A 23,779-nucleotide genomic window follows, 5' to 3' on the forward strand; every position below is an offset into this window, starting at 1 on the left:
TGTTTCATTTTAATGTGGCATGCCAATTAGATGAGCCAACGGGGACTTTTGATTGCTGGACTTCAATACTTCCATAGCTGGACCTTGGTAGTCAGCCTCAGGAGGAGGGAGTGGCCAAATCAGGGAATGGACCTCGGTGGCCAGCTTTAGGAATGTAATCTAACGGTTTTTAGCAAGACAGAGGGAATTGGGGGAGACGGGCAAGGGCCGCCAGAGCCGTGTTTGCCAGGCACAGGCTGGCTGGAATCCCTTCAGCTACTCCCAGCAATGGATGCCGGAGATACCAGACACTACCACAGCCAGCTCTGTGTGCATCAGGGATGCAGCACATGATCCAGGCTCTCCCAGGAGACACACTTATCCCATTTGATGCTCGGAAGTCTCCCACTCTGCCTGGCTGGTTTCTGCATGGTCTGTCCCCAGGCCTTGCCTGGAAACGTGTAGGGCTAACAGACACGGCCTCCCTCGTCTGGGCCACAGGGAGCTGGCAACTCTTCTTCTTAGCTGGGCAAGGATAGTCCAGAAAACAGAGAAAAGATAACTAGAAAGATCTTGGACAAGGGAGAAGGCAGCTCCAGTAGGATGTCTAGAGTCCTTTTGTGGTCCCTATAGCCCTTCTAGCCTTGTTTACTCCGTGGTACCCTCTGCTGTTGCCCAGGCTATCTCTGAGCCATACAAAATGACTCACTCCAAGTACTGGCTCTGATCCCAAGAGGCCTGGGTTTCAGTTCCAGTTTTGCCATTTACCTCCGATCATGTGACCTTAAAAGGCAACTGACCTAATTGCCATCACCTCCTTCATCTTCATAGATGGGAATTAACAACAATGCTTGTTTCTCCAGGTGGCTATGCTTGGGAGTTACTGCATATGAAGTATTTGGAATGGTGCCCGGCAAACACTAAGCCCTGTGTGTGTGCTGACACTGTGTCTCGGGGATTTTTTGGCTTTGAAGGTACCATCCTCTCACCCTGGAATGGCACCTTCCCATACCTGGCTAATGCCAACTGGTTCTCTAGGACTCAGTTCAAGCAAAACCTAGCTGCAAGTCTGATTTGAGGGCCAGGTCTATGGTCCCAGGAACCCCCAAAATGCATACACTGTGGTACCTGGTGTACTCAAGGGTCATTGTTGACTTGCATGTCTGTCTTCTTCCCCTGGTTGTGAGCCCACTGGGTACAACAAGCATATATGTGTGACAGACACAGAATGCTCTTGTGTTGACTGAATGGATAAAGCCTTGGTGGAATCCATTAAGTTCACATGTCTACCCAGTCACTCATTCATCCCTTCATTCATTCACCAAAAACAAAACAAAACAAAAAAAAAAAAAAACGTGTGTGTGTGTGTGTGTGTGTGTGTGTGTGTGTGTGTGTGTGAATATGTATTCATGTGGGTATATGAGTGTGTGCATAAATGTGGTCAACATTTATGCCAGAGGTCAGCATGGAGTGTTTCTCAGGAGCTATCCACTTTGGGTTTTTTGAGACAAAGTCCTTCATTAGAACCTGAAATTCACCTAGTAGACTAAACTGGACCACCCAGAGAGCCTTGGGGCCACCCATCTCCACCTCCCCAATGCTGGGATTACAAGTGTGTGCTACCATTCCTGGATTTCTACTCAGGTCTTCATGCTTATATGGCAAGAACTTGATGGACCTCAGCACCTCATAAAAAATTAAAAATTAAAAAAACCTTTGATGAGCATCTATGATGACAGTGTTCCCTGATGAACCCTGGGTAAACCCCTATCAGACCTCAGATTCTACTTTGTCAAAGAGGCAGTAAATTCTTTCAAATTCAGAGCCCTGCTGTAGGCTCCGAACGTCACAGCTGGGCTCAGCCAACCCCACTGGAATCTGTGGCTGATTAGTGACTCGTGGCCACGATTTGAAAGACTGGACGTGTTCTTGCCAAAGGAGTGGTTTGGATCTTTTTAAATCCCGTGTTGAAAAACTTTCAAAAGTTTTTGTTTGTATGCCAACTGCTTAGGTTGCCAGTCCTGTTTTAAGAATACTTTTCTGTTTCCTGAATAGATGCTTCAGCTCGTGTAACAGCCCTAGCAGCCATTTTTCCTTCCCTTCTGAAGGCTAAAAAAGCCCCATGTTTAGCCGAAGGCATTGTTGCCCTGGTTAGAAGATTTTCCCAGCATCCCTTGTAGCTAGATGTGATCTACTGACCAAGTTCTGGCCAGAGATTTGTGTCTTAGCATCACAAACGTAGGACAATGGGAATTTATTTGACGTTTCTGGAGGGCAGAGTCTGGCTGTGTCTCTAGACCTGGTCCTCTGTCTGGAGGTTTTGTGACTCCAGGTTTGCCGCCTCTCCATCTGTCAGAATGACTGAACTGTTGTGATTATACTCAGTGACCTGTATAATCACTCCCTCTTGAGGTCCTTAATCACACCTGCAAGTCCTTTTTGCTGCATAAAGTGACACATTTAGTGATTCCAGGGACTGGACACCTAGAGAGCCATTGTTCTGTCTGTCACTATGAGAAGCAGACTACAGAGCTTTCGGGAAATGAACTTCAAGGGGGTCTGACCTGGGAAGGACACCCTTTGCCTTTCTGTCTTTCTTTTCCTCTCTTTTTCCTCCTTTCTTCCCTCTGTCCATCCTTCCTTCCTTCCTTCCTTCCTCCCTCCCTCCCTCCCTCCCTCCCTCCCTCCCTCCCTCCCTTCCTTCCTTCCTTCTTCCTCTCCTCTCTCCCTCCTCCCCTTTCTAAATCTGGAGTGTGATGCTTTCAGTGGCCATTTTGAACAAGAAAGTGACCTTGGGGATGGAAGTCAACCACTAGTTGGTGAAAGAAGAACACTGAAGTGTGGCTCCTTGATGACCCGTGCAGGCCCCTCCAGACTGTCTACCAAATACACATTAATCTTGTTTAATCCACGGCTATTTTGTTTGTGTGGAACATTAAGATGGACCAAATCTCAACTACTCAAAACCGTGTACAACTCCATCCTTCAGAAATGACAAGGATGAGGCTCCACTTGATACTCTACATAAGGGGCAGACAAGTCATCGATAAAGCTATGACAACTATGACAAAAGTGTTTAGAAAACCTGGACAGTAATTTTGTCTTGTATTGACCAGCCCCCAGCCTTTACTTCTGAGCAGTAGACCATCTCGATTCATCGGGCTTCTACCATTGTTTCAGAGCTTTGATCTGATTCCACAATGATGCCCCCGGAAGAGTCAAACTGGAGAGAACCGACTACTGACGGATGAAGTTTTAGTCTCCATTAGTTCAAAATGGGACTATATGCTGGCTCCCATTCTGTTTTGTTTTGTTTTGTTTTTCAAGCGAGGGTTTCTCTGTGTAGCCCTGGCTGTCCTGGAACTCACTTCAGTAGACAAGGCTGGCCTCAAACTCGGAGATTCACCTGCCTCTGCCTCCCGAGTGCTGGGTCAAAGGCTTGCAACACCACCACCCAGCTGGCTCCCATTCTTTACATACATTATTTACATGGATGTAAATTGTGATCAATCACAAAGTGTAGAAGTAACCAACCGTCTTATTAAATAAGAAACACAGAACCAATGCAAAGAAGAAAGCCAAGAGATCAGAGCTAAGAGCCTTACCACCTGCTGCAGCTAGCCTCCTAAGCCAAGAGACCTCTCTGAAAAGGGGCCTACTTCCTGTGTGTTTGTCTTTATATAGTCTTTCTGTTCTGCCTTCTCATTGGTTATAAACCAAAACACATGACTGCCTTGTCACTGCCTGAATGTACAGCCCTCCAGGTCTTCTATGGTATTGAGATTAAAGGCGTGTGTCTCCAGTGCTGGCTGTATCCTTAACCACACAGAGATCTACCTAGCTCTTCTACCAAGTGCTGGGATTAAAGGCATGTGCCATGAACGCCCAGCTCTGCTATGGCTTGCTATTAGCTCTGACCCCCAAGCAACTTTACATACATTATTTACATGGATGTAAATAGTGATCAATCACAAAGAGTGTGCCAGCCGAAGTATCTACACTCAGAAGTGGCCCTAAGAAGTACCCAAATCCACTGTCCCTAAGGAAGCCCAGCCATCATTAGCAATACCGAGTGTGGGATGTTGATTTGGGACCAACGTTCTCTATTCATTCCTCATAATTTCTGGATGTAATGGAATATAGCCTCAGTAGAAGGGTGATATGAGGAGCCAGGGATGCCTCTCCTTAAAGAGCCCCCCATTTCAGGCAAACCCGGAAGGGGGAACAGCAGACTTAGCTGTTGTTTTGTTGTGGCCAGTGAACTCTATCATCACAGCAGCTGTCCTCACCAGGCTTCTTCAGTCCACCTCACCCCCACTCATTACTTGGATCCTGAGGTGTTCCATTTATTAGCTCTAGCAACTCCATTAACTGTTCACTGCGGCAATCTAATCCAGTAACCGGTACCTGGGGCAGGAGACAGTGCTGAGGAAATGGGGCTGGAGGAGGAAACTTGAGAGGGTTTTTAGACTGACTCCATCCTTTGCCTAGTTACAGGGCCTCCCCATCTGGGAATACTCCTCGTGTGTTCTCTGAACAAAAGCTGTTTTTTTCTCTTGATCTGAAGCCACCAGTGTGGAGAGAGGGTTGGTCAGAGAGATGTTTGGCTCCAATGTCATTCCCCTATAAGCCTTAACAGCACAATGGCATCTGGAGTTTGCACTCACTTCGCGAGCATGTCCCCTGGGAAGCAGTGTCCTCGCTGCAGTGAATTGCCACGGGCCATCGCCCCAGTTGCCAAGGTGCTTTCGGGAGTCGGCTGCAATTTAACTACAGAAATGCCAGAAAGCAGATTCAACGCTGTTTCAAGTCAGAAGAGAACACAGAAATCCTGGGCTGTCTGTTCGGCTTGGTCATGGGACTGAGCTGTCAGGTGGTGAGAATCGAGGATTGTCCCCTGAACTGAGACAGGAGTAAGGAATTGAGGGTGGAGATGGAAGGGCCTGGAAGGGCCTGGAAGGTGTTTCCACTGTTTTGCTGGCCTTTGTGGCTCTCTACCATGGTCACAGGGTAAGCCACAGAAGAGGGATGTATAGATGCTAGGTCCCTTTTAGGTGATGGAAGGTTTCCAAACTGAGAATGGGTGGCTTGGACTCCCTGGCCATCTGCGCTACTTCCCTCCAAGGCCCCTCCCTCTTCTGCAGTTTTCTCCTGACCCCTAAAGATGACCTTACCCAGACTCACTGCTTAGGAGCTCAGATCCATTCCAACACACCAGCAACTCCTGAGCAATACCTCCAGCCTTCTCTCTCCCTGAAAATCCAGGCTCACGTGTCCAGTGGCTTCCCAGACATCTCCGTACAAGAGGCTATCGTAGATCTCAGACTCACATAGACATTCCCAAACCCAGGTTTCCTCCCCAGCCTGCAGGCCAATCTCACTGATCTCTGGCTCCTATGGATCCTGCTAGTTAAATAAGGGTACTGGAGTCCCTGGGACCCCCTGCTAACCACACATCAAGCCACTTGCAGTGGAGAGGACCGGAAGTTTGGCTCCCAAGGCAGCCCCACCTCCACGCAGCTGCTCTGCATTTCACTACCACGGGATGTCACCCTTCCTTCATTTGACTTTCCTAACCCACTAGGAAAGACCCCTCGCCAGTCTCCTTGCCTCTCCTTCTGCCTCAACCGTCTTCTCCACAGAGCAGCTGAAATGGTCTTTAGAGACTATAAATAAGACTTTCCCATGTGTATAGCTTTGCAGAGACGCCTGTGGCTCTAAAAGCCCAGCTGGACCTCAGATGATGCAGCCATGTCCTTGAGATTCTTGGTTTAGTCCTGGGTCTCCAGGCTCCGACTACCCAACCCAGCGAGCCTCCTGGTCTCTGGGTAAACTTGTCACTGTGTGAGAGTGCTGTCCCTTCCACTATGTGGCCACACAGCCACACCCTCCCTGTGCTCGGGTCTCTGGAACTGTCATTTCCTCCACTACCCAGTCACTCTCTCCATCACCACCCCATTTTAGCTTCCTCACTGAGCTATCCTGTCTCTGTGTGGGATGTTGGCTGGCACCTCCATTGAGGATGAACCACATCAGTCTCACCATTCAGCGCTAAGGACAATATTGAGCACATTGATAGATGTTCATGTGGGGGGGGTACTAGTTTACTAGTTTCGTTGTCTGTAAAATGAGAGAGCATCTTCAAGTGAGGTGTCAGGCCTACTGTCACAAGGACATGAGAAAATGATGCATGTGGATGTCCTCGTGAGCGCTGCAGATCCTGATAGATGTGACCGGTAGGTCTGGTGGTTAGTAACGTTGAGAGCAACATTCTCTTTTGCAGAACCTACATACAGCTTAACAGTAAAACTCTCCTGAAGACCACTTGACCGGTCAGCCTGGGAAGCAAATGCCTCCTCCCCTCGATGCTGAGCAGGACTGTCTCCATGGCCACTCTAAAATGATGCCAGGAGATAAGAAGTCGGGAACCACCGGCATTCATGTCATTTCTTCCCTAGGTGGTCCCAGCCTGACTGTAATCCTTCAGCTCCTGCCGGGTCACCCTCTTCCACAGACACCGCACTCTCTGGGTTCCGCTCTGCCCTCTCTTGCCACCACATCCCCCCAACCCTGCGGTTGCTGCACCACAGGCTGCTCTGACTCACAGCCCAGCCAGAACTTGCCCCTCACTGTTTCATGTACTGCCCCAGTGATGGGGTTCAGGGTTCCAGCCAGCGTCACCAGAGGGTGCTTTCTACAAAGCATGGCAGTTCGTGACAGTCGGGAGCGTTTTCTTTTTCTCCCGCCTTCCTGCCCCAGCTCTAAGACCACTTCTTAACCACAGAGGGCTCAAACCACCCAGCAGCTGGAAAGGAAAGCCAAGGCAGGCATCTGGAAAATGATTGCAGCTGGCTCAGGCCTTCCCCCACACTCCTGCTCAGACCCCCTCTCTTCTCCCCAGTTCTTACAAGCAAGTGAACAGGATTAGTTCTAAGCAGTGCAGAGGAACAGTTAAGCCCTGAGTGATGCTGAGAACCGATCTGGGCGTCTCGATAGCCAATTTTAAAACAGCATTCTTTCCCCAAACTTTATCCTCAGCCTGAGCTGATTTTTCTCATCATTCAGGATTTGAGGGGTGGGGACCTGTTACAGAGGCACTCACGTATGCGCGTGAGGGATGAGTACTAGTTGCATGTGTGTAGGTGTGCTTGAGTGCATGTGAATGTGTGTGTGAGCCTGTGTGGTAACAAGAAAGGGGTGATGGATATATATGTGGGCATTTCAGGTGCAGCTGAGGAGGGAGCCTGAACTCTTAGGGAGGTTGGGGGGGCTAGAGTGAGAGGTGAAGAGTCCTCGCCTCTCTTCCTCTTGCTGTCCCCATGGTTAGGGGACTGTAAAGCACCATGCCACTGGGAAAGCCTGGGTTACGTACCCTAAAAGCTCCCTCGGCTTCAAGTGACTTGCTTGGTTTTTCTCACAAGTCTTCCAACACTGGCTTTCATCCTGTACCAAACTATTCAAAGAAACATCTCTAGAGATCTGAGGATGCAGGAGTCGGGTAGGCATGTATGCATTGTGGCTGGTCTATGGCAACGTCACAGTGGAGAAAACTTTGAAAATTTTGTCCAATCCCAAGCCAAATTCATCTCCCTTGTTTAAAAATGAAACTCGAGTCAGCAACTCAAACAACAGGTTTTAGAGGCAGACATTCTAACACAATATAACCTGAAGACAAGCTAGCTTGATACTGCGCCCTGAGAGATGGCAGTAGAAAGTATTTGGAAGTCTTTCTTTCCCATAATTGAACCATGTTTCTATAAGAACAGAAAGCATTGTATGTACAGTAAAAATAATCGTCTTGGATCTGAGCTGAGGTTTCTCAGGCCTTTGCTGGTTTTGTGTGGTGTGAAGGTACATACAGTGCAAAATTGCACGTGTATATTGTGTGTTCAAACCCAAGGTTGCGGTGACATTGTGCAATGCAGCATGGATAAGGGCTGGCAGGAACACCCCAGGTTTGTGGCATGTTGCTCTGGAAGGCATGCTTGGCCACTGCACATTCAGAAACCTCTTCGTGTTCTCAATTTTTTGTGACTGCCCACCCTGCCCCCGGTCGTGCCCTACAGTTTAAGAGGTTGAGCCAGAGACTAAGCCACAGTGGATCAGCTCCCAGACGTAGACAGGGGCTCCAGAAAGGTTCATGAAGGTATACTGGGGAGACCAGGAGGTCAGATAGAAAGATGGGGTGGAGGAGAAGGTCACATCACATTGCTGGGGAAGCATGAGATTGCCTTGAAGCTAACCGAGATCATTCTCTTCTAGCTGGCTTGTTTGTTGCTGTTGATTTATTTGTTTGAGATGGGGTTTCACTTTGTTGCCCGGACTAGCTTCCAACTCCTGGTCCCAAATACCCTGCTGCCTCTGCCTTTATCCCTGTAGCTCTTACCGCTCACCTATCTTTCTGTCCCCTGTGGATCTCTGCCCTGAGGTCTCACACAGTACTTTGTGTTCAGAAGGTGCCAGAGCATGCTGGAGACTTTCCCTTCTAGGACACCTTTCCCTATCACAGGACTGGCTGTTCAACACACCTCAACCTGAGCAGAAATGTGAAGTGTCCCCTTAGTGTGGGGCACTTCTGGCTGCTCTGTCGGAGTCCTTGGCTCGACATCTAACCTACTTCCTCATTATTTCCTGTTGATCCTAAGTGAGTCGCTCTCTATGATCGGATCAGCTGGAACTAGGAACTGTCATGTCTGTGGCCTCGTAGCAGCACCCCGGGAGGACTCCCACGATAACCCTTGCAACATCCTAACGCGTCCATGCCTTTAGGACAGAGCCCTGGAATGTTCATCATTGCAGGTTTGGTTGGGGGAGGGGCGTTACTTGGTAATAGAGTGCCTGGCATCCTTCCGGGTAAATGAATGAAAATGTTTTAATCCGCAATAGTGGTCCTGAGAGCAACATTGGCATCACTTCTTGTCCAACGTTAACGGTGCCAGGCAGAAGAACAAGGCTCACCCATTTCCGGCCTCTATCCTCGTATCCTGTCTCTCAGACAGAAGCTGGAACTTGGGACCAACAGGCAGGTTCCCCAAGGATCACAGAGCTGACGGGGATAGGAACCCAGATTATCCACTGACACCCTGGTGGCTTCAGGGAAGGGGGCTAAGGGCTGCCTGCGGTGGGGTTGGAGGAGAGAGGTAAAGGTCCCTCCCATGTTTTGTCTCAATAACCGGAAATGGATCCGAGAGTGGATCCTACGCGGGAAGAGAGCATGCTGGGCTGACTTAGGAAGGACCACCTCATCGGTGTCAATGAGACGGGACAAAATAACAAGACCAGCAAAGTGACCTCGAGCCTTAGGACACGCTGCTGGGGAAGGCTACCAACTCTGCTGCTCGCATGGTGAGGCTGTGGCTGATCAGAATGGGGGTGAGCAAGTGCTGCCCCGGGACTGACCCCCACCCCCATCTCCTCGGGAAAACACTGCCTCCCGGAGCAATTTGTGCATGAATCGCTTTTCAGATTTAAATTTGCACAGGTGAAGTGACCAGTAAGCAATGGGAAGGCAATAAGACCCCAAGACTATCCGTCACCCATCCGCCACTGGCTCCCTTCCTCAAACCAGGTACCCTCCCGGCATTCCCAGCGAAGCCCCCCATCCCTGAGGACGTCAACGAAGCTTTCTGATGAGGGCGCCTGGACACCGGGCATTAGGTCCGTTGTTTCTCAGAGCACTGACTGACCCTGCCTATTTGTTTTTCTTTTCTGCTTCCTAGTGGAAGGTAGCAGCAGCAGCCACCCTAGGGAGCCGTGGCTCCTCCCACCGAGGCTATGAGCCTCCATTACCCTGCTCTACGGCCTAATCAATGTAGCCACATCCAGCCTTGCCTTTAATAAGCCGATTGTGGAGCTAAATCCCCGCACGCTCTCAGCCTCACCCTGGATGCTTTTGATTGACAAAACTAATCTTTCCTCCGCCCCCACGTCTGCTGCTGCCCGCATCCTCTTGCAAATCATGTACTCAGCTGCTGACAATTAGATATAAGACTTGGGATTCGGGCGCGGGAGGGTTATGAGGTTATGAATCAATTGTGGGGGCTCGGGTGAGATAACAAACCAGGAGAGCCCATCTAGGGCACCTCGCCGCAGCCCTCAGCGCCTCCTGGCTGATTTATGGGTTGGTAATAACCTCTCCTGGTCTCCTGCCCCTGTTATTTTTCATAATACACAGGGAAGCTTTAAATTTCTGTCTGGAGCTGGCTGGCTGGGGCTGTGGGGAGAGCGCTTGCCCGGGGCTTCCCCGTGGTCCATTGTCTTGGCTGCTGTGCGATCACTGGGTCCTTGAGAGTTAGGGTTGTCACAGGCTCCTAGAGGCCAGCAAGCAGTTTACAGGACCCCAGAGAGGCGGGCCTGACAGACCTTGCTTATGGCAAGAGGTTTGCAGATCAGGGGTCCCAAGTCATAATTCCTGTGTCTGAGTTCAATTCCTCCAACACGATCCAAACTAAGTCTGAGGAACCGGACAGGGTAACACTCATTACAGACTGGAAGTTGGGAGGAAGAGAAGGAACAGGCTTGGGGGTGGGTGGTATCCAGAGGTAGACAGTTGGAGACCTGTCTTCCTCTCTTGACTTTCATTCACCTCTCAGGTCTCTATGATGTGACAGCCAGCACATACTGATAGGAAGATAGCTTTGAAATGTTAACACTTTGTACAGTATTAATCTGTTGAGATTTCTTCTTATAAGAGCTGTGATGCTTGGAGAGAAACCTACCACAATAGATGAGAAGCGTGAAAGATTTAATGAAAGCAGTATTCCAAAAGTGCCTGTCTAAGATCTGGTGTTGGCTGGGGTTTACATTTTTCTCTCCTTACACTCCTGTTCCCCTTCCTTTTTTCCTCTCTCCCTTCCTATCTCTACCCATCCCTTCCTCTCTCCTTCCATCCCTTCTTACCTCTTTCTTTCTCCAGCCTTTGGGATGAAGTTTTAAATAGCCCACCAAAGGGGGAAAAAATGTTTAATTGAACTTGAAATGAGTATGTGCATATGGGTGACTATGTAGTATATGATGCGTATTGGAATACAACTCCTGATGAGTAAATGCTTATTAAACCCCACCTCCATGCCAGCTGCTCACTCCATGCCTGGAACAGAACGGCAGAATGAAGTCCCTGTCCGTAGGTGCTGATGCTCATCAATTGCTAAGAGTTAAATTGCATCTTCCCCCAGAACCTCAGAATGTGATCTTATTAGGAAACACAGCCATTAAGGTATAAGTAGTTAAGTCGGAAAATTAGGGTGGGCCTCGAGGCAGCAGGATTTGTGAGTGTCCGTATAGGAAGAGAACCTTGGGCAGAGTGTGTATCAGAGGAATACCATATGGATATGGATGCAGAAACCAGGGTGTTGCTTCTACAGGCCACAGATAAACACATTCTGCCGGCAGACCAGGAAAGAGGCACAGGACAGCACTTCCTCATTGCCCTTGTGTGAGCCAACACTTCTGTGACCTTGAACTTGAGCATTCAGCCTCCAGAACTATGAGCATGTGAACTGTGGTGGTTCGGACCACCCAGTTCATGGTACTTTGCTGAGGCGGACTTAGGAAGCCAACAGAGAAGAGGAAGCGGATGCTGAGCAGACCATCCCATGGGAGCTATCTAGTCCTGGCCAAGAGACGTGCCGCAAAAGGGAGAACCATTCAGATGCCAAGGGACCTTGCCAAATCTGGAAAGTAATGAAGGCTTTCTGAGGTAGTTAGTGAAGGGTGTGCAGGAGTCGGGGACAGATAGAAGCAGGGGAGAAAGGAGAGAGCCTTCCTACCCCTTGGGGAATTGCATATGCAGAGATCCTGAGTGGAGATAAAAGCATAAAGTGTTCTGGGAATGAAAACATGGCCCAGCTAACAGAAGAGAGGAGAAGGGAGCGGAGGATGTAGGAATGGTCAGTCATCAGAGCACCAAAACCAGAGCCATGCTGGAATCCATCACATCCAAAGCCTTTCTTTACTCTGGGTCAACGCACCTGACTTGCTTTCTGACCCTCGCTTCCTACAAAATATTTATCTGGGAACTGGAGAGATGTCCCAGTGGTTAAGAGTACTGGCTGCTCTTCCAAAGGGCTTGGGTTAGGTTCGCAGCACCCAAATGGTGGATCACAACCATCTGTAACTCCAGCTCAGGGGATGCAGCACCCTCTTCCGGCCTCTGCATGCACCTGGCATACATGTGGTGCACAGATATACACATAGGCAAAACACCTGTACGCATAAAATAAGAAGAAAAAATATTAAATAAATATTTATCAGGAGTGAGCCTTACCTTGCCACGTCCCCACTGTTTGCCTGCTGTTACATCCTCCTTTGTCTGCAAGCTGAGCCTCAGTAGACTCCTTTCTAGAGGCATCAAGACACTTTGATGGTCCCTAAGACCTCAAATGAGAAAGCAAGAAGCACAAATTATTGCAGCTTCCTCAGCCTTGCAGATGATGTCCACTCTGCATGGCTTGCAAATGATCCAATACTTGGAGGGAATGGGAGGAAGTAGCTCACATTAAGATCTCCTTGGGTTATCATGTCTGAGTGGAAGCATCCTCATCAAATTCACTAAAACACCTAAAGACACACCCCAGGATCTTGTGCGATGCTCCTCTAAACCCAAAACAGAGCCCCCTTACATACCAGGGCTCTCTCAAATCTAGTTTGTATTTACCTCCTGTCTACACAGCATGGGAACTAAACATGAGTGGTCACTGAGTCTTACTCTACCATGGACATAAGTAAACATAAAGAAGTAATCCGGGTTGCCTCTCCTGATACAGGACTTTGATGAACATCCCCTTGGTGTCTATAAAATTCTACTTGTAGTCCCAGGGACCACAGATGGCTAGAGTGTGCGGTAAGTTCAAGGGCAGTGATCCAGCATCATGACTGAGTCTCCCTCTGCTGACTCCTCAAGACAAAACTGGGACTGGGGGTGTAGCCTAACTGGTAGGGTGCTCACCTGGCATCTTCAAAGTTGTGGGTTTGACACCCTAGACCCCAGCACTGTATCAACTGAGTGTGATGGCAGCAGCAATACCAGCCCTCAGGAGGGGGAGGCAGAAGTTAGTCAGCCTTGCTACTTAATCAGTTCCAGGCCAGCCTGGGCTACATGAGACAAACACCAACAACAATGCCCAGCCCAGAGACCCTGCCTTTGTTCACTACCATTTGCTTCCAAGAAAACAAAAATTCCCAGGAGAGGAGAAACTATGCAGATTACCTCTTACTCTCTCTGCTTTGGTTTGGGAGGCCAATTTATTTAATTTATTTATGGTTTTTTGAGACAGGGTTTCCTCTGTTTAGCCCTGGCTGTCCTGGAACTCACTCTGTAGAACAGACTGGCTTCAAACTCACAGAGATCCACCTGCCTCTGCCCCCCAAGTGCTGGGAGGCCAATTCTTGCTTCTCCATTCTTGGAAATAAAAAAACATTTCCTTGCAAAGCATGAGAATGTTCTGTGAACTTCAGATAGTTCAGAAACAAAGTTATGATTGGATGCCTCTCCTCAGCCCAAGATAACCTAAAGTTAACAACTTAAGTTATTTCCAGAACTGGCCTTTTTCATTTCTGTATATATGTATGTATGTGCATAATTAATAAAATAGGAGTATTTTTCTGCTGTAAAAAATGTTATTTCACCATATATGCTCTTCTTGATGCGCTTTATCCACTCAGTGTACTAGTTGTCCAATAAGTATTATTCCATGAATAAGCCTTGATTTCCTGACTTTCTTGTTAGAGGAATTCTATATTGATCTCAAATGCCTGTTCAATAAATATGTTTATACGTAAAAGATATGGTAGAAAGGTGTACTATAATGCATGTGAAGCACAACGTGTAACTCCTGATAATAAACACCCACTCACATTCGTGGAGACAGCACACACGCAGTGGGAGGTACTTGAATACCCTCTGGTGTAGTTCATGGATATTCGTGTATTGGGAGTTAATTAATCAGTGTCCGTGGGGCTGGGTGATGGCTCAGTTGCTAAAGTGTCTGTCCCACAAGCATGAGGACACGAGTTCAGGTCTCCAGGACCCCCTTAAAAGCTGAGTCTGGTCATATTCCTGTAATTTCTGTTCTGGGAAAGCAGACACAGGTGGATCCCTGTGGCTCACTGGACAGCCAGCCAGCCTAGCTGGATAGAGGAGCCCCGGGTTCAGTTAGAGACCCTATCTCTGTGGAGCGGTGGGGGTGCACGCCTTGAATCCCAGCACTCAGGAGGCAGAGGCAGTTGGATCCTCTAAGTTCAAAGCCAGCCTGGTCTGCAGAGTGAGTTCCAGGACAGGCAGGGCTACACAGAGGAGCCCTGTCTCAAAAAGCCACGAGAGAGAGAGAGAGAGAGAGAGAGAGAGAGAGAGAGAGAGAGAGAGAGAGAGAGAGAGACCGAGACCCTATCTCAATAATGAGATGGGGAGTAACTGAAGAAGCCCCTGGCATTCATCTCGGACATACTAATGCATGTGAAAACACTAGTATGTGCACTCACACAAACATGCACATAACCCATACAGAGAGAGACAGACACACATGCAATTGGCCCCAGAACAGCTTCCAGGTCAGTGTTTTGGGCTCTTGGGAATAAAGGTGGCTGTGTTGTGTGTGTTATGCTGTGGGCTGTTATCAGTCCGTAAGTCCCCGGAGGACATCTTGACTAAGGGAGCGTCTCAAATTCAACAGTGGAAACAAAAGGCAACAACTATTTTCTGATAGCACAGAAAAGAATCTTCTTCAAATTCTTTCTGCTAAGAGGAAGGAAAGGTGGGTCTCTGGGGTTGGTGGAGAGAGGAAAGACAAAAAACAAACAAACAAACAAACAAAACAAAACAAAACAAAAACAAACGAGAGCGCAGATGCTTGGCTCTGTGGACTATTCTCTCGTCTGGCTCGAACATGTCTAGTTGGAGCACGTTCATAATATTATGACGTAGTTGCCTTCCCTGCTGCTTGTTCCGGGGCAGAACCACGGTGGTTCGCTTCCCGCCCCAAAGCTGGAGCAGGCCACTTTTGGATCTGTCCGTAGAAACTTGTAAGAGTGTCCACCCGTCCCTGAGCACCTTCCAACATGTCTGCTGCAGGCCGCAGGATGGTACCCATAGCGTGCAAGGGACAGTACAGTGAGAGCACAGCAAATGGAGTATTCCGGCCCGGGATCGCGAGGAACAGCAGCCTCATCATCCTCACACGGCATAGCGACTGTCACGGTCACTGTACCGTCACACAAAACCCAGCTCTGTGGTCCCCAAACTGTTAGAGGGCGAAGGAAAGGGGACCTTTGTGACTTTATCTTCCTTACAAGAAAGGTGCTTAACTGTGATTCTTTAGCTAGGTGGAGCGGTAGAACAATTGGGCCAGAAACTGAGCGCCAAATGGGGCAGAAATCCAGACAATGGTGCTGGGGTGCTGGGGGCGGTGGTGGGTAGGATAGCAAGGAAGGAGTCTCAATGCGAATGAATACTAATTAGTGACATGGATATTAATGATGACAGTAATTAACAGGGGAAAGGAAGGGCTGTCATTGTCCCAGGGTGAGCAATCAATCTTGGCAGGTGATAAATAATGGCTGAGCAAGCTCAGCGGAAAGATAATCCGCAGGCCCCGGGGAGAGCCGGGGTGCTACTGGAAGCCTCGCAGTTTCTAGGCAACCCACAGAAAAGAACTATTTTTCTTTGAGGGATAAAAAAAAAAAAAAAAGAACAGGTTAGTGTGTCTCCCCCACCCCCAATTTGGGATTACAGTTCTTATTTGATGTCTGCTTTGTTCTGCATTTCCTAGGACAAATGCACAACTTCTGTAATTTGAGGGAAATGAGCACGCACACTTGCGCATGCGTGCATACACGCATACACACACACACACACACACACACACACATGCATGCACGCACACTGCTACACAAGTGGACTCCCTCTCAAAAGATGGGAATGGGCCAGAGTGTTTCTGCATCCAATTTCAGCTCACAGATGTGGTCCGGAAGCAAGTGTGGGAGGCTTCTGAGTCTTGCTGTTGAGGCGGAAGTGTGAGGAAATGGCATTGTCAATGAAGTTGGCCCTGGAGGTCAGGAGGAGGAGGGTAGGGGCCCAGCAGCTCTGCAGCACTGTTTCAACATCTTCCAGAGGGCCACACAGAGACCAAATGTCCAGGTGTCTGGCCAGCAGAGAACTTACTTCTCGTCAATGGTCAAATGTCTGAAAATTTTTTGACTCCCAGGAAAAGGGTGCCTCAGTAAATTCCTCTGCTGGATCTCATTCACCTGGCTGGGAATCCAGCCAGGAACTACTTTAGCAGACACCCTCACGCACACACCCTCTTCACACACACATGCACACACACCCTCCTGACACACACACACCCTCCTGACATACACACACCTTCCTGACACACACATCTTCCTGACACACACATACCCTCCTGACACACACTCACCCTACACACACACACACACACACACACACACACACACACACACACACACACCAAGGCTTCAGACCCATTCTTGACTCAGGTCTGGAAATATTGTTCCTTTCAGCCTGTTTTCCATCAGACATTCCCTAAGAGGTAACGAAGCCATGTTGAGAGGTCTGCACCAGGGTAAAACGAAATCTCTGGGTGACTCAGTGGTTTGATCAGATGTTGGGAACCTCGCAGATAATTGGGCTCTTGCACTTGTGTTCCATACCTTGGGTCTGGAAACCCTGACTAGGGAGGCAAAGACATGAAAAGAGGGCAGACACAGAGACACAAGTACGGACAAGCTGGGTCAGGTGGGGTGTGTGCCCTGTCTCCCCTGGCCACCCAGATCCTCTGTGTGTTTGTTATACACAGCACAGGGAGTCGGGAGGGCTAGTCTTGGTGGAGGTCTCTGTGAGGGAGTAGTTCAGGCTGTAGACACCTAGGAAAGGTAAGATGCAGTTACTAGCTTTTGTGCACACTGATCAATTGGACACCCCCCCCCCCAAGAAGGTTTTGCTATGTTTCTGAGCCTCACCAGGGGGAAGGCTTTGCCAGACCCACAGGGTTGAGACATTGGGTCCTTGACATGGCTATGTGCAAGTCAACAATACATACTCACTCAGGACTTCCTTACTTCACTCACTGGGGGATTCCTCCACCCGCTACACACTCCTGTGTGAGCTAAGCTGCTCTTGGAACATGGGTTCTAGTTGCAATCTTTTAAAAAGGAAGACATTTTTTAAAGGAGTTTGTTCGGAAGACTTTGGCCAATGGTGAGGAGCTCCAGGCCAAGCCATGGAATGGATCCAGGTCCGTCACACTGGGAATGATAACACAGATGATTTATGAAAAGACTGCCCAAAATCTGAAGGGATGGTCTTAGAGTGATGAGATCTGGGTTCAAGAAGTTTGCTCTTCTGTCATCAGAAGACAAAACTAAAACCAATAGGAAGAAGTAAGAGAGGGTCAAATTTTTGTTCAAGTGTGACTTATCTTAAACATGCTGGCTAGAAGAAACTGGGGTTATTTCACACACAATAATATCTCTTATGAGGGATCTAAATAGTCATTCATTTTCATGGTGGGATCCATGGCCCCTTCCATATTGTATCTCTGCTGCATTCAGTTTCCAAGATAAATAAGGGAAGGGTCTGTAGGTGTGGAGGAGGTTTTCATAGACCAGAGCAGGCAGTAATATAGGTCATTCTACCCACATATAATTAGTATGGTTCAGTCCACAGCCAACTTTGAGGGAACCTTGAAATTTAAGGTAGCTAAGGCCCAGATGAAAAAGAAGAAACTGTCAGTGAAGACCCAGAAGTGGTCCATGGACTCAGAGGCACGTTGACTCAGCTTGGACTCATGCCTGAAAAGAACAAGCTTTCCAAGCACCTCTGAGGCCACCTGAGCTGATTAGCACTTGTCAGGAAGGGCACAGTGCTGAAAAAAAAAATGTTCTAGGAGCAGGCATGCTACGGCTTCACTGGCCTGCCTTGGGGAAGCCATTGAAATCTGTGTCCCCAGAAAGTAGGATGCTCCTGGGAATGTGGATGTAACTGAAGCATCAGAAGTGGGTTTGGATTTTGTTTTCTGTTGGTTGATTGGTTGGTTGGTTGGTTGGTTGGTTAACTTTTGGTTTTGTTTCTTGTTTTGTTTTTGTTGGTGATGGTGGGTTTTTTTCTGGGGAAAAAAAACTGAAATATAGGCTGAAAGTGCAGCTGAATTGGTACAACACTTGTCAAGTATCCGTGAAGCCCTGGGTTTGATTCCCAGCACTATATAAACTAAGCTTGGTGCTCAGGACTGGCATCTCAGCATCCTCGGCTATACAGGAAATTCAAAATCAGCCTGGATGCACAAAAGCCTGTCTCCATGAAAGAAGGAGGATAAGGAGGGATGGCAGTTACTGAATCATAATGGTGGCCATGTCCCAGTGGATGGGAAGGGCTGGTTAGCATGGGGAAAATGGCAGTATTATCCAGCTCTCAAGTTGTGTGCCGCTGGGCTCTGGACTCTAGTAGAGATTTTTCTTCTGCTACCCATGAGATCATCAGCTGACATTGCTTTATCATTGCAGGTACGGACATTGTGCAGTGGCTCATGAAGAACCTTTCTATTGAGGACCCAGGTATTTGACCTTTGACCTTGCCTTTACCTCCCCTGGTGTTAGTACACATGCCATAGACAACTTCCCCAGTGGGCCTTATACAGTCTTGAAAAGAAGGCTTATCATCGTGGATTCCAGGATGTGGACTCATTGTATTTGCAGATAGAAGTCATTTATTTTCTCCACTGAATGTCTATCATCATGTGGAAATCACCCTTTGAGGAAATGAGCCACTATTTAGAATGCCAAAGAGCTCAACACAATAGCGTGTGAAATGAGATGAATTCTCGTTAGCCGTAGCAATTAAAGATAAGTTGTAGCCCTGTCACAGAACAGCCTTCTAGAAGCAGCTCTTAAAATTAGATTGCCTGATCCACAATTAAGATGTTTAATTATTTGCTAAAACTCCTTCTGTTTTCTGCTTCTGCAAGAAGTGAAGAAGTGATTTTTTTTTCAACTCTAATTGTGCGTTTCAATTAGGCAAAGTATACCAGAAAAAAAAAAAAAAAAAAAAAAACAGCAAAACCCTGACCAATGAAGACAGTTTAGACAGTTTCCACAGCTGTCCTTCCACCAGAAATAAGCAGGACAATGTGTTTTCACAGTCTTATTAGGAAATGGGGGAGGTGCTCCAGAAAAAAAAAAAAGAAACTTCTAGACAGCTCAAGTTGATTTTCATCAGTGTGTGATGAGTTTATTGTTGGGTTTTTTCCCTTAGCATTTAGCACACATCCATTTGTCTGGCTTAACTGGCATTATTAATACTCAAAGAACACATTTACAAATATCCATAGTGGATCTACTCTGGGGCTCACATTAGTGCTGAGTGAATCCAGGGCCCTGTTCCTACTGGGCAAGCATTCTGCCACTAAGCTACATATACCCAGCCCTCTGCACCAACGTTCTTAATGGTCATCCTTGGAGGATATAAATAACGTAAGTTAAGTGGACCTTAACCACCCTGCTTTCTGAGAATCTGCACCAAGTGCCCACACTAGATGTTGGGCCTTTCATTGAGGTTATTTGTGGAATCGATATGCCAACCCAGGCTTACATTTTAACCTGGCATTGCTAATCTAAGTTGAGTGTACAACAATGCACTTTCAAATAATTCTATTAAATGAAGTTGATGGAAACATGAGTCCTTGAAGAGCAGGTGATTTTTGGAAGTGACCCTGGCCCTTTTCATGTCCTGGATCAGTGGTTACTCTGTCAGCTAACAAAAATTCTTATTTTGAGTGAAGTTCTTAGCTCACAAGAAAAGGGGCCTATACTTCTTTTTCTTGTGAGCTAAGAATTTCACTGGAAGACTAGACTCCAAGTCAGCTCCTCTTGGTATCTCCATTATACAGCCTGGACTTCTGATTGACCACCCATGCAGTCAGTCTGGGTAGGCATCTAGCCATTTGATGACATTTATCTGAAGTCACTGTTTCTTTTTAGTCATGCTAACTTAAGGCCATTTCTTATGGTAGAATTTGTTCAGAGCACTTCCTGGCCCTTCTGAAGTATCCATTGAATTCATAATTATTGATGTTCTGAGGACTCTAACACAGCTAATGTAAGTGAGACTCCTCTGGCCCTGGCATGAAAAACTTCTGTGGAAGGTCCACACTGGTGAAAGTCACATCTACAATGGTCTACTCTTTTCTGATACCTTTGGGGGGACATTAAGATGTTGGGACAAGTTTGGGCTTCTGAGAACTAGCCAGGAAGGAGAAACTAAAACAATTTGCCTTAAGATGGAGCCACAAACCACAGCCTGGGAAACCAACATGTCTAATGGAAGTCCCATGCTGGCTGCTCTGTCTTTTCTTTGTTCCCTTCTGTTAAAGTAAAAGAATTTCTAAGTAGGAGTTCTAGCTCTGGTGTAGTGTCAGTGGCTCAACATTACCTTCTTTCAGGATCTTGCTTTTCCATCTTGCATGGGGAAGGATAAATGATGGAGCTTTACTTCTTGCTGGCCTGACATTTTTCCTTTTGTTTGTGTTAGGGTTTTGGATGGTTGGTTGGTTGGTTGGTTGGTTGGTGGTTGGTTGGTTGGTTGGTTGGTTGGTTGGTTGGTTGGCTCATTGGTTGGTTGGTTGGTTGGTTGGTTGGTTGGTTGGTTGGTTGGTTCATTGGTTCATTGGTTAGTTGGTTGGTTGGTTTTACTATGTAGCCCAAGCTGGCCTTGACCTCTCAGTTCACCTGCCTTACCTTCACAGGTGCTGGGATTATAGACCTGTGCCATCACACCTGGCTCATGGTTCTTGAAGCATATAGTTGGACTTCTGTGTATTCAGAGCTTTATCTTTGAAGTCAACTAACACTGGATTGAAAATATTTGATACAAAAATGTATCTCTGCTCAACATATAGAGACAGTTTGTGATTCCCTAAGCTTTATAGTATAACAGCCATTTGCATAGCATTTAGACTGTGTTAGGCATCAAAAGTAACCTAGAAATGACTTGAAGCCTGCAGGAGCGTGTGTGCAGGTTATACACACATGATGCCATTTGATATCAAGGCTTGAACATCCAAATATTTTGATCTTCATGGGGGTCCTGAGACAAATTCTACATGAATATGTAGTGACAGCCAGACAGAATTGTAAAGGCAAACTTGTCATCAGGAAGCAAGTACAATAAAACATCATTATTCAGAGTCTAACTATGATGGGTACTACTTCCAAGGGGACTTGGTGATTCTTAGAAAGTAAAGCACTTAGGTTGTATTGAAAAGCTTACAGTTACAGACAAGACAAATGACTTAAAAATATTCAGCTTATAAAACTGGTCATAGAAAATGTAGCCCCCCTACTGTATGGGCTCCTCTCTGGATAAGGTAAAACCTTAACTACTGAGGGAAGCCTGTTTATGGCTGGGGCAGAGATAAGGAAGCAGCAGGTGGATTTTGGCAGAAATACCTACTTTTCTATCTGCTTTGTCACTATGGCACTGCCCACCCCAGTATCCTTCCTCCAATTTCCTGGGATGGTCATGGCCCGAGGAGATTCTGAAGCCTCTGGACCACAAGACTGCAACCCCCGGTGCTCAGGATCAGAGACAGGAGAACCACGGCTCAGGCCACCGTCTCCGCCTGTGTATTTCACTGCTCGGCCCTGGTGTGAGAGGTCTCACTTCTTTAGGCGCTACTTGGTCTATGCCGTGCTGCTGGACCTGACTTTGTTTGGGAAGGCTGTGGGGAATGAGTGGTCGAGTATTGTCAAATTCTCTGAGGAGGCCAGACATGCCATGGTCCTTCTCAATTGTCAGTGGCTTCCCATTGCTACCATCAGCCAGGGAAGACCTCGTCAGCACTGTCATCCAGAGGGATGACACATGACCTCGGGTCACCTTCTGCTCTCCCAGTTGTTTTAGCTGAATGACCTGCTTCCTCCTCCTTTTCTCTCCTTGCAGTTGAAGCAATACACCTGGGAAGCCTTATCGCCGCCCAGGGCTACATCTTCCCAATCTCAGACCATGTTCTCACCATGAAAGATGATGGCACCTTTTACCGTTTCCAGGTAGGCCTACTGGCTCTTCCCAAAGAACCCTTCTGCTCATCACCATGTGACCTCAGATTAGAACCACCTAGAACAACTAGGCATATTTAAAAGAGTAAGTGTCCCCCTGCAAAAGCTAAGAGATGCATTAACTTAGACACTGGGTGACCCACTTAAAGAACAGTAAAAGGCCCTCACTGATAGCCTATGGTATTTGGGGACACTGTCTAAGCCACTTGGGGGTATTATCGTAGAATCCCCTGCATATCTTATAAACATCATTTTTCATAGCTCTGGGGGAAGTGTCTGGTGGGGGAGCACTCGCTATTTCATAGATCGTACTTTCTAGCTGCGCTCTCATTTGGTGGAAGGGAGGGGGGTCTCCCTCAAGCCTTTTAAAAAAAATAATGACACTAATTTCATTCATGAAGCCTCCACCTCTATGTCTCCTTCATCTTCCAAAGACCCCATCTCTCATCTTTAACAAAAAAGAATTATTTTTTATATTATATGTATTTGTATTTTGTTTGAATGTATGTATATGTACCATGTGCTTATCTAGGGCCCACAGAGGACATAAGGGGATGTCAGATGGCTTAGAACTGGAGCTGCAGGTGATTTTGAGGTACCCTGTAGGTGCTGGGAATTGAACTCAGGTCCTTTGTAAAAATAGTAAATGTTCTTAACCACCGAGCCATCTCTCTAATCCTGAGACTCCATCTCTTCAGAGCATCTTCTGGAAGACTAGAATTCAGATGAGAACATCTCCTGGAGGACTAGGGTTCAGACGAGAACATCTGGAGGACTAGAGTTCAGACGAGAACATCTCCTGGAGGAATGGGGTTCAGATGAGAACATCTGGAGGACTAGGGTTCAGATGAGAACATCTCCTGGAGGACTGGGGTTCAGATGAGAACATCTGGAGGACTAGGGTCCTGATGAGAACATCTCCTGGAGGACTAGGGTTCAGATGAGAACATCTGGAGGACTAGGGTTCAGACAAGAACATCTGGAGAACTAGGGCTCATATGAGAACATCTCCTGGAAGACTAGGGTTCAGATGAGAACATCTGGAGGACTAGGGTTCAGATGAGAACATCTCCTGGAGGACTAGGGTCCTGATGAGAACATCTCCTGGAGAACTAGGGTTCAGATGAGAACATCTGGAGGACTATGGTTCAGATGAGAACATCTAGAGGATTTGAGTTCAGATGAGAACATCTCCTGGAGGACTAGGGTTCAGATGAGAACATCTCCTGGAGGACTAGGGTTCAGATGAGAACATCTCCTGGAGGACTAGGGTTCATATGAGAACATCTGGAGGACTAGGGTTCAGATGAGAACATCTCCTGGAGGACTAGGGTTCAGATGAGAACATCGGGAGGACTAGGGTTCAGATGAGAACATCTCCTGGAGGACTAGGGTTCAGATGAGAACATCTCCTGGAGGACTAGGGTTCAGATGAGAACATCTGGAGGACTAGGGTTCAGATGAGAACATCTCCTGGAGGACTAGGGTTCAGATGAGAACATCTGGAGGACTAGGTCCTGATGAGAACATCTCCTGGAGGACTAGGGTTCAGATGAGAACATCTCCTGGAGAACTAGGGTCCTGATGAGAACATCTGGAGGACTAGGGTTCAGATGAGAACAGATATTTCCCTCGTTTCTTCTGGAAGAAAAGCTGCTACAAGAGTGGCTATCACCCGTCTTACAAAGGGGGTACTCGGGGGTACTGGGGACACTATCCAAGCCCCTTGGGA

The 23,779-nt window shown here is 47.5% G+C and overlaps 1 protein-coding gene across 12 annotated transcripts in view; it reads left to right on the forward strand.

The window, feature by feature from the left end:
• The window catches only part of Rgs6 (regulator of G protein signaling 6), a 543,914-nt gene that overhangs the window by 413,498 nt on the left and 106,637 nt on the right, over nucleotides 1–23,779 (forward strand). For all 12 annotated transcript variants that reach the window (XM_006973072.4, XM_015991902.3, XM_015991908.3 and 9 more), the window contains 2 exons: nucleotides 18,499–18,549; nucleotides 21,932–22,038. In XM_006973072.4, the coding sequence (XP_006973134.1) occupies nucleotides 18,499–18,549; nucleotides 21,932–22,038 (158 nt within the window). The remainder of the gene's footprint in view (nucleotides 1–18,498; nucleotides 18,550–21,931; nucleotides 22,039–23,779) is intronic.

This window comes from Peromyscus maniculatus, chromosome 14, assembly GCF_049852395.1.
Source record: "Peromyscus maniculatus bairdii isolate BWxNUB_F1_BW_parent chromosome 14, HU_Pman_BW_mat_3.1, whole genome shotgun sequence".
Taxonomy (NCBI): Eukaryota; Metazoa; Chordata; class Mammalia; order Rodentia; family Cricetidae; genus Peromyscus; species Peromyscus maniculatus.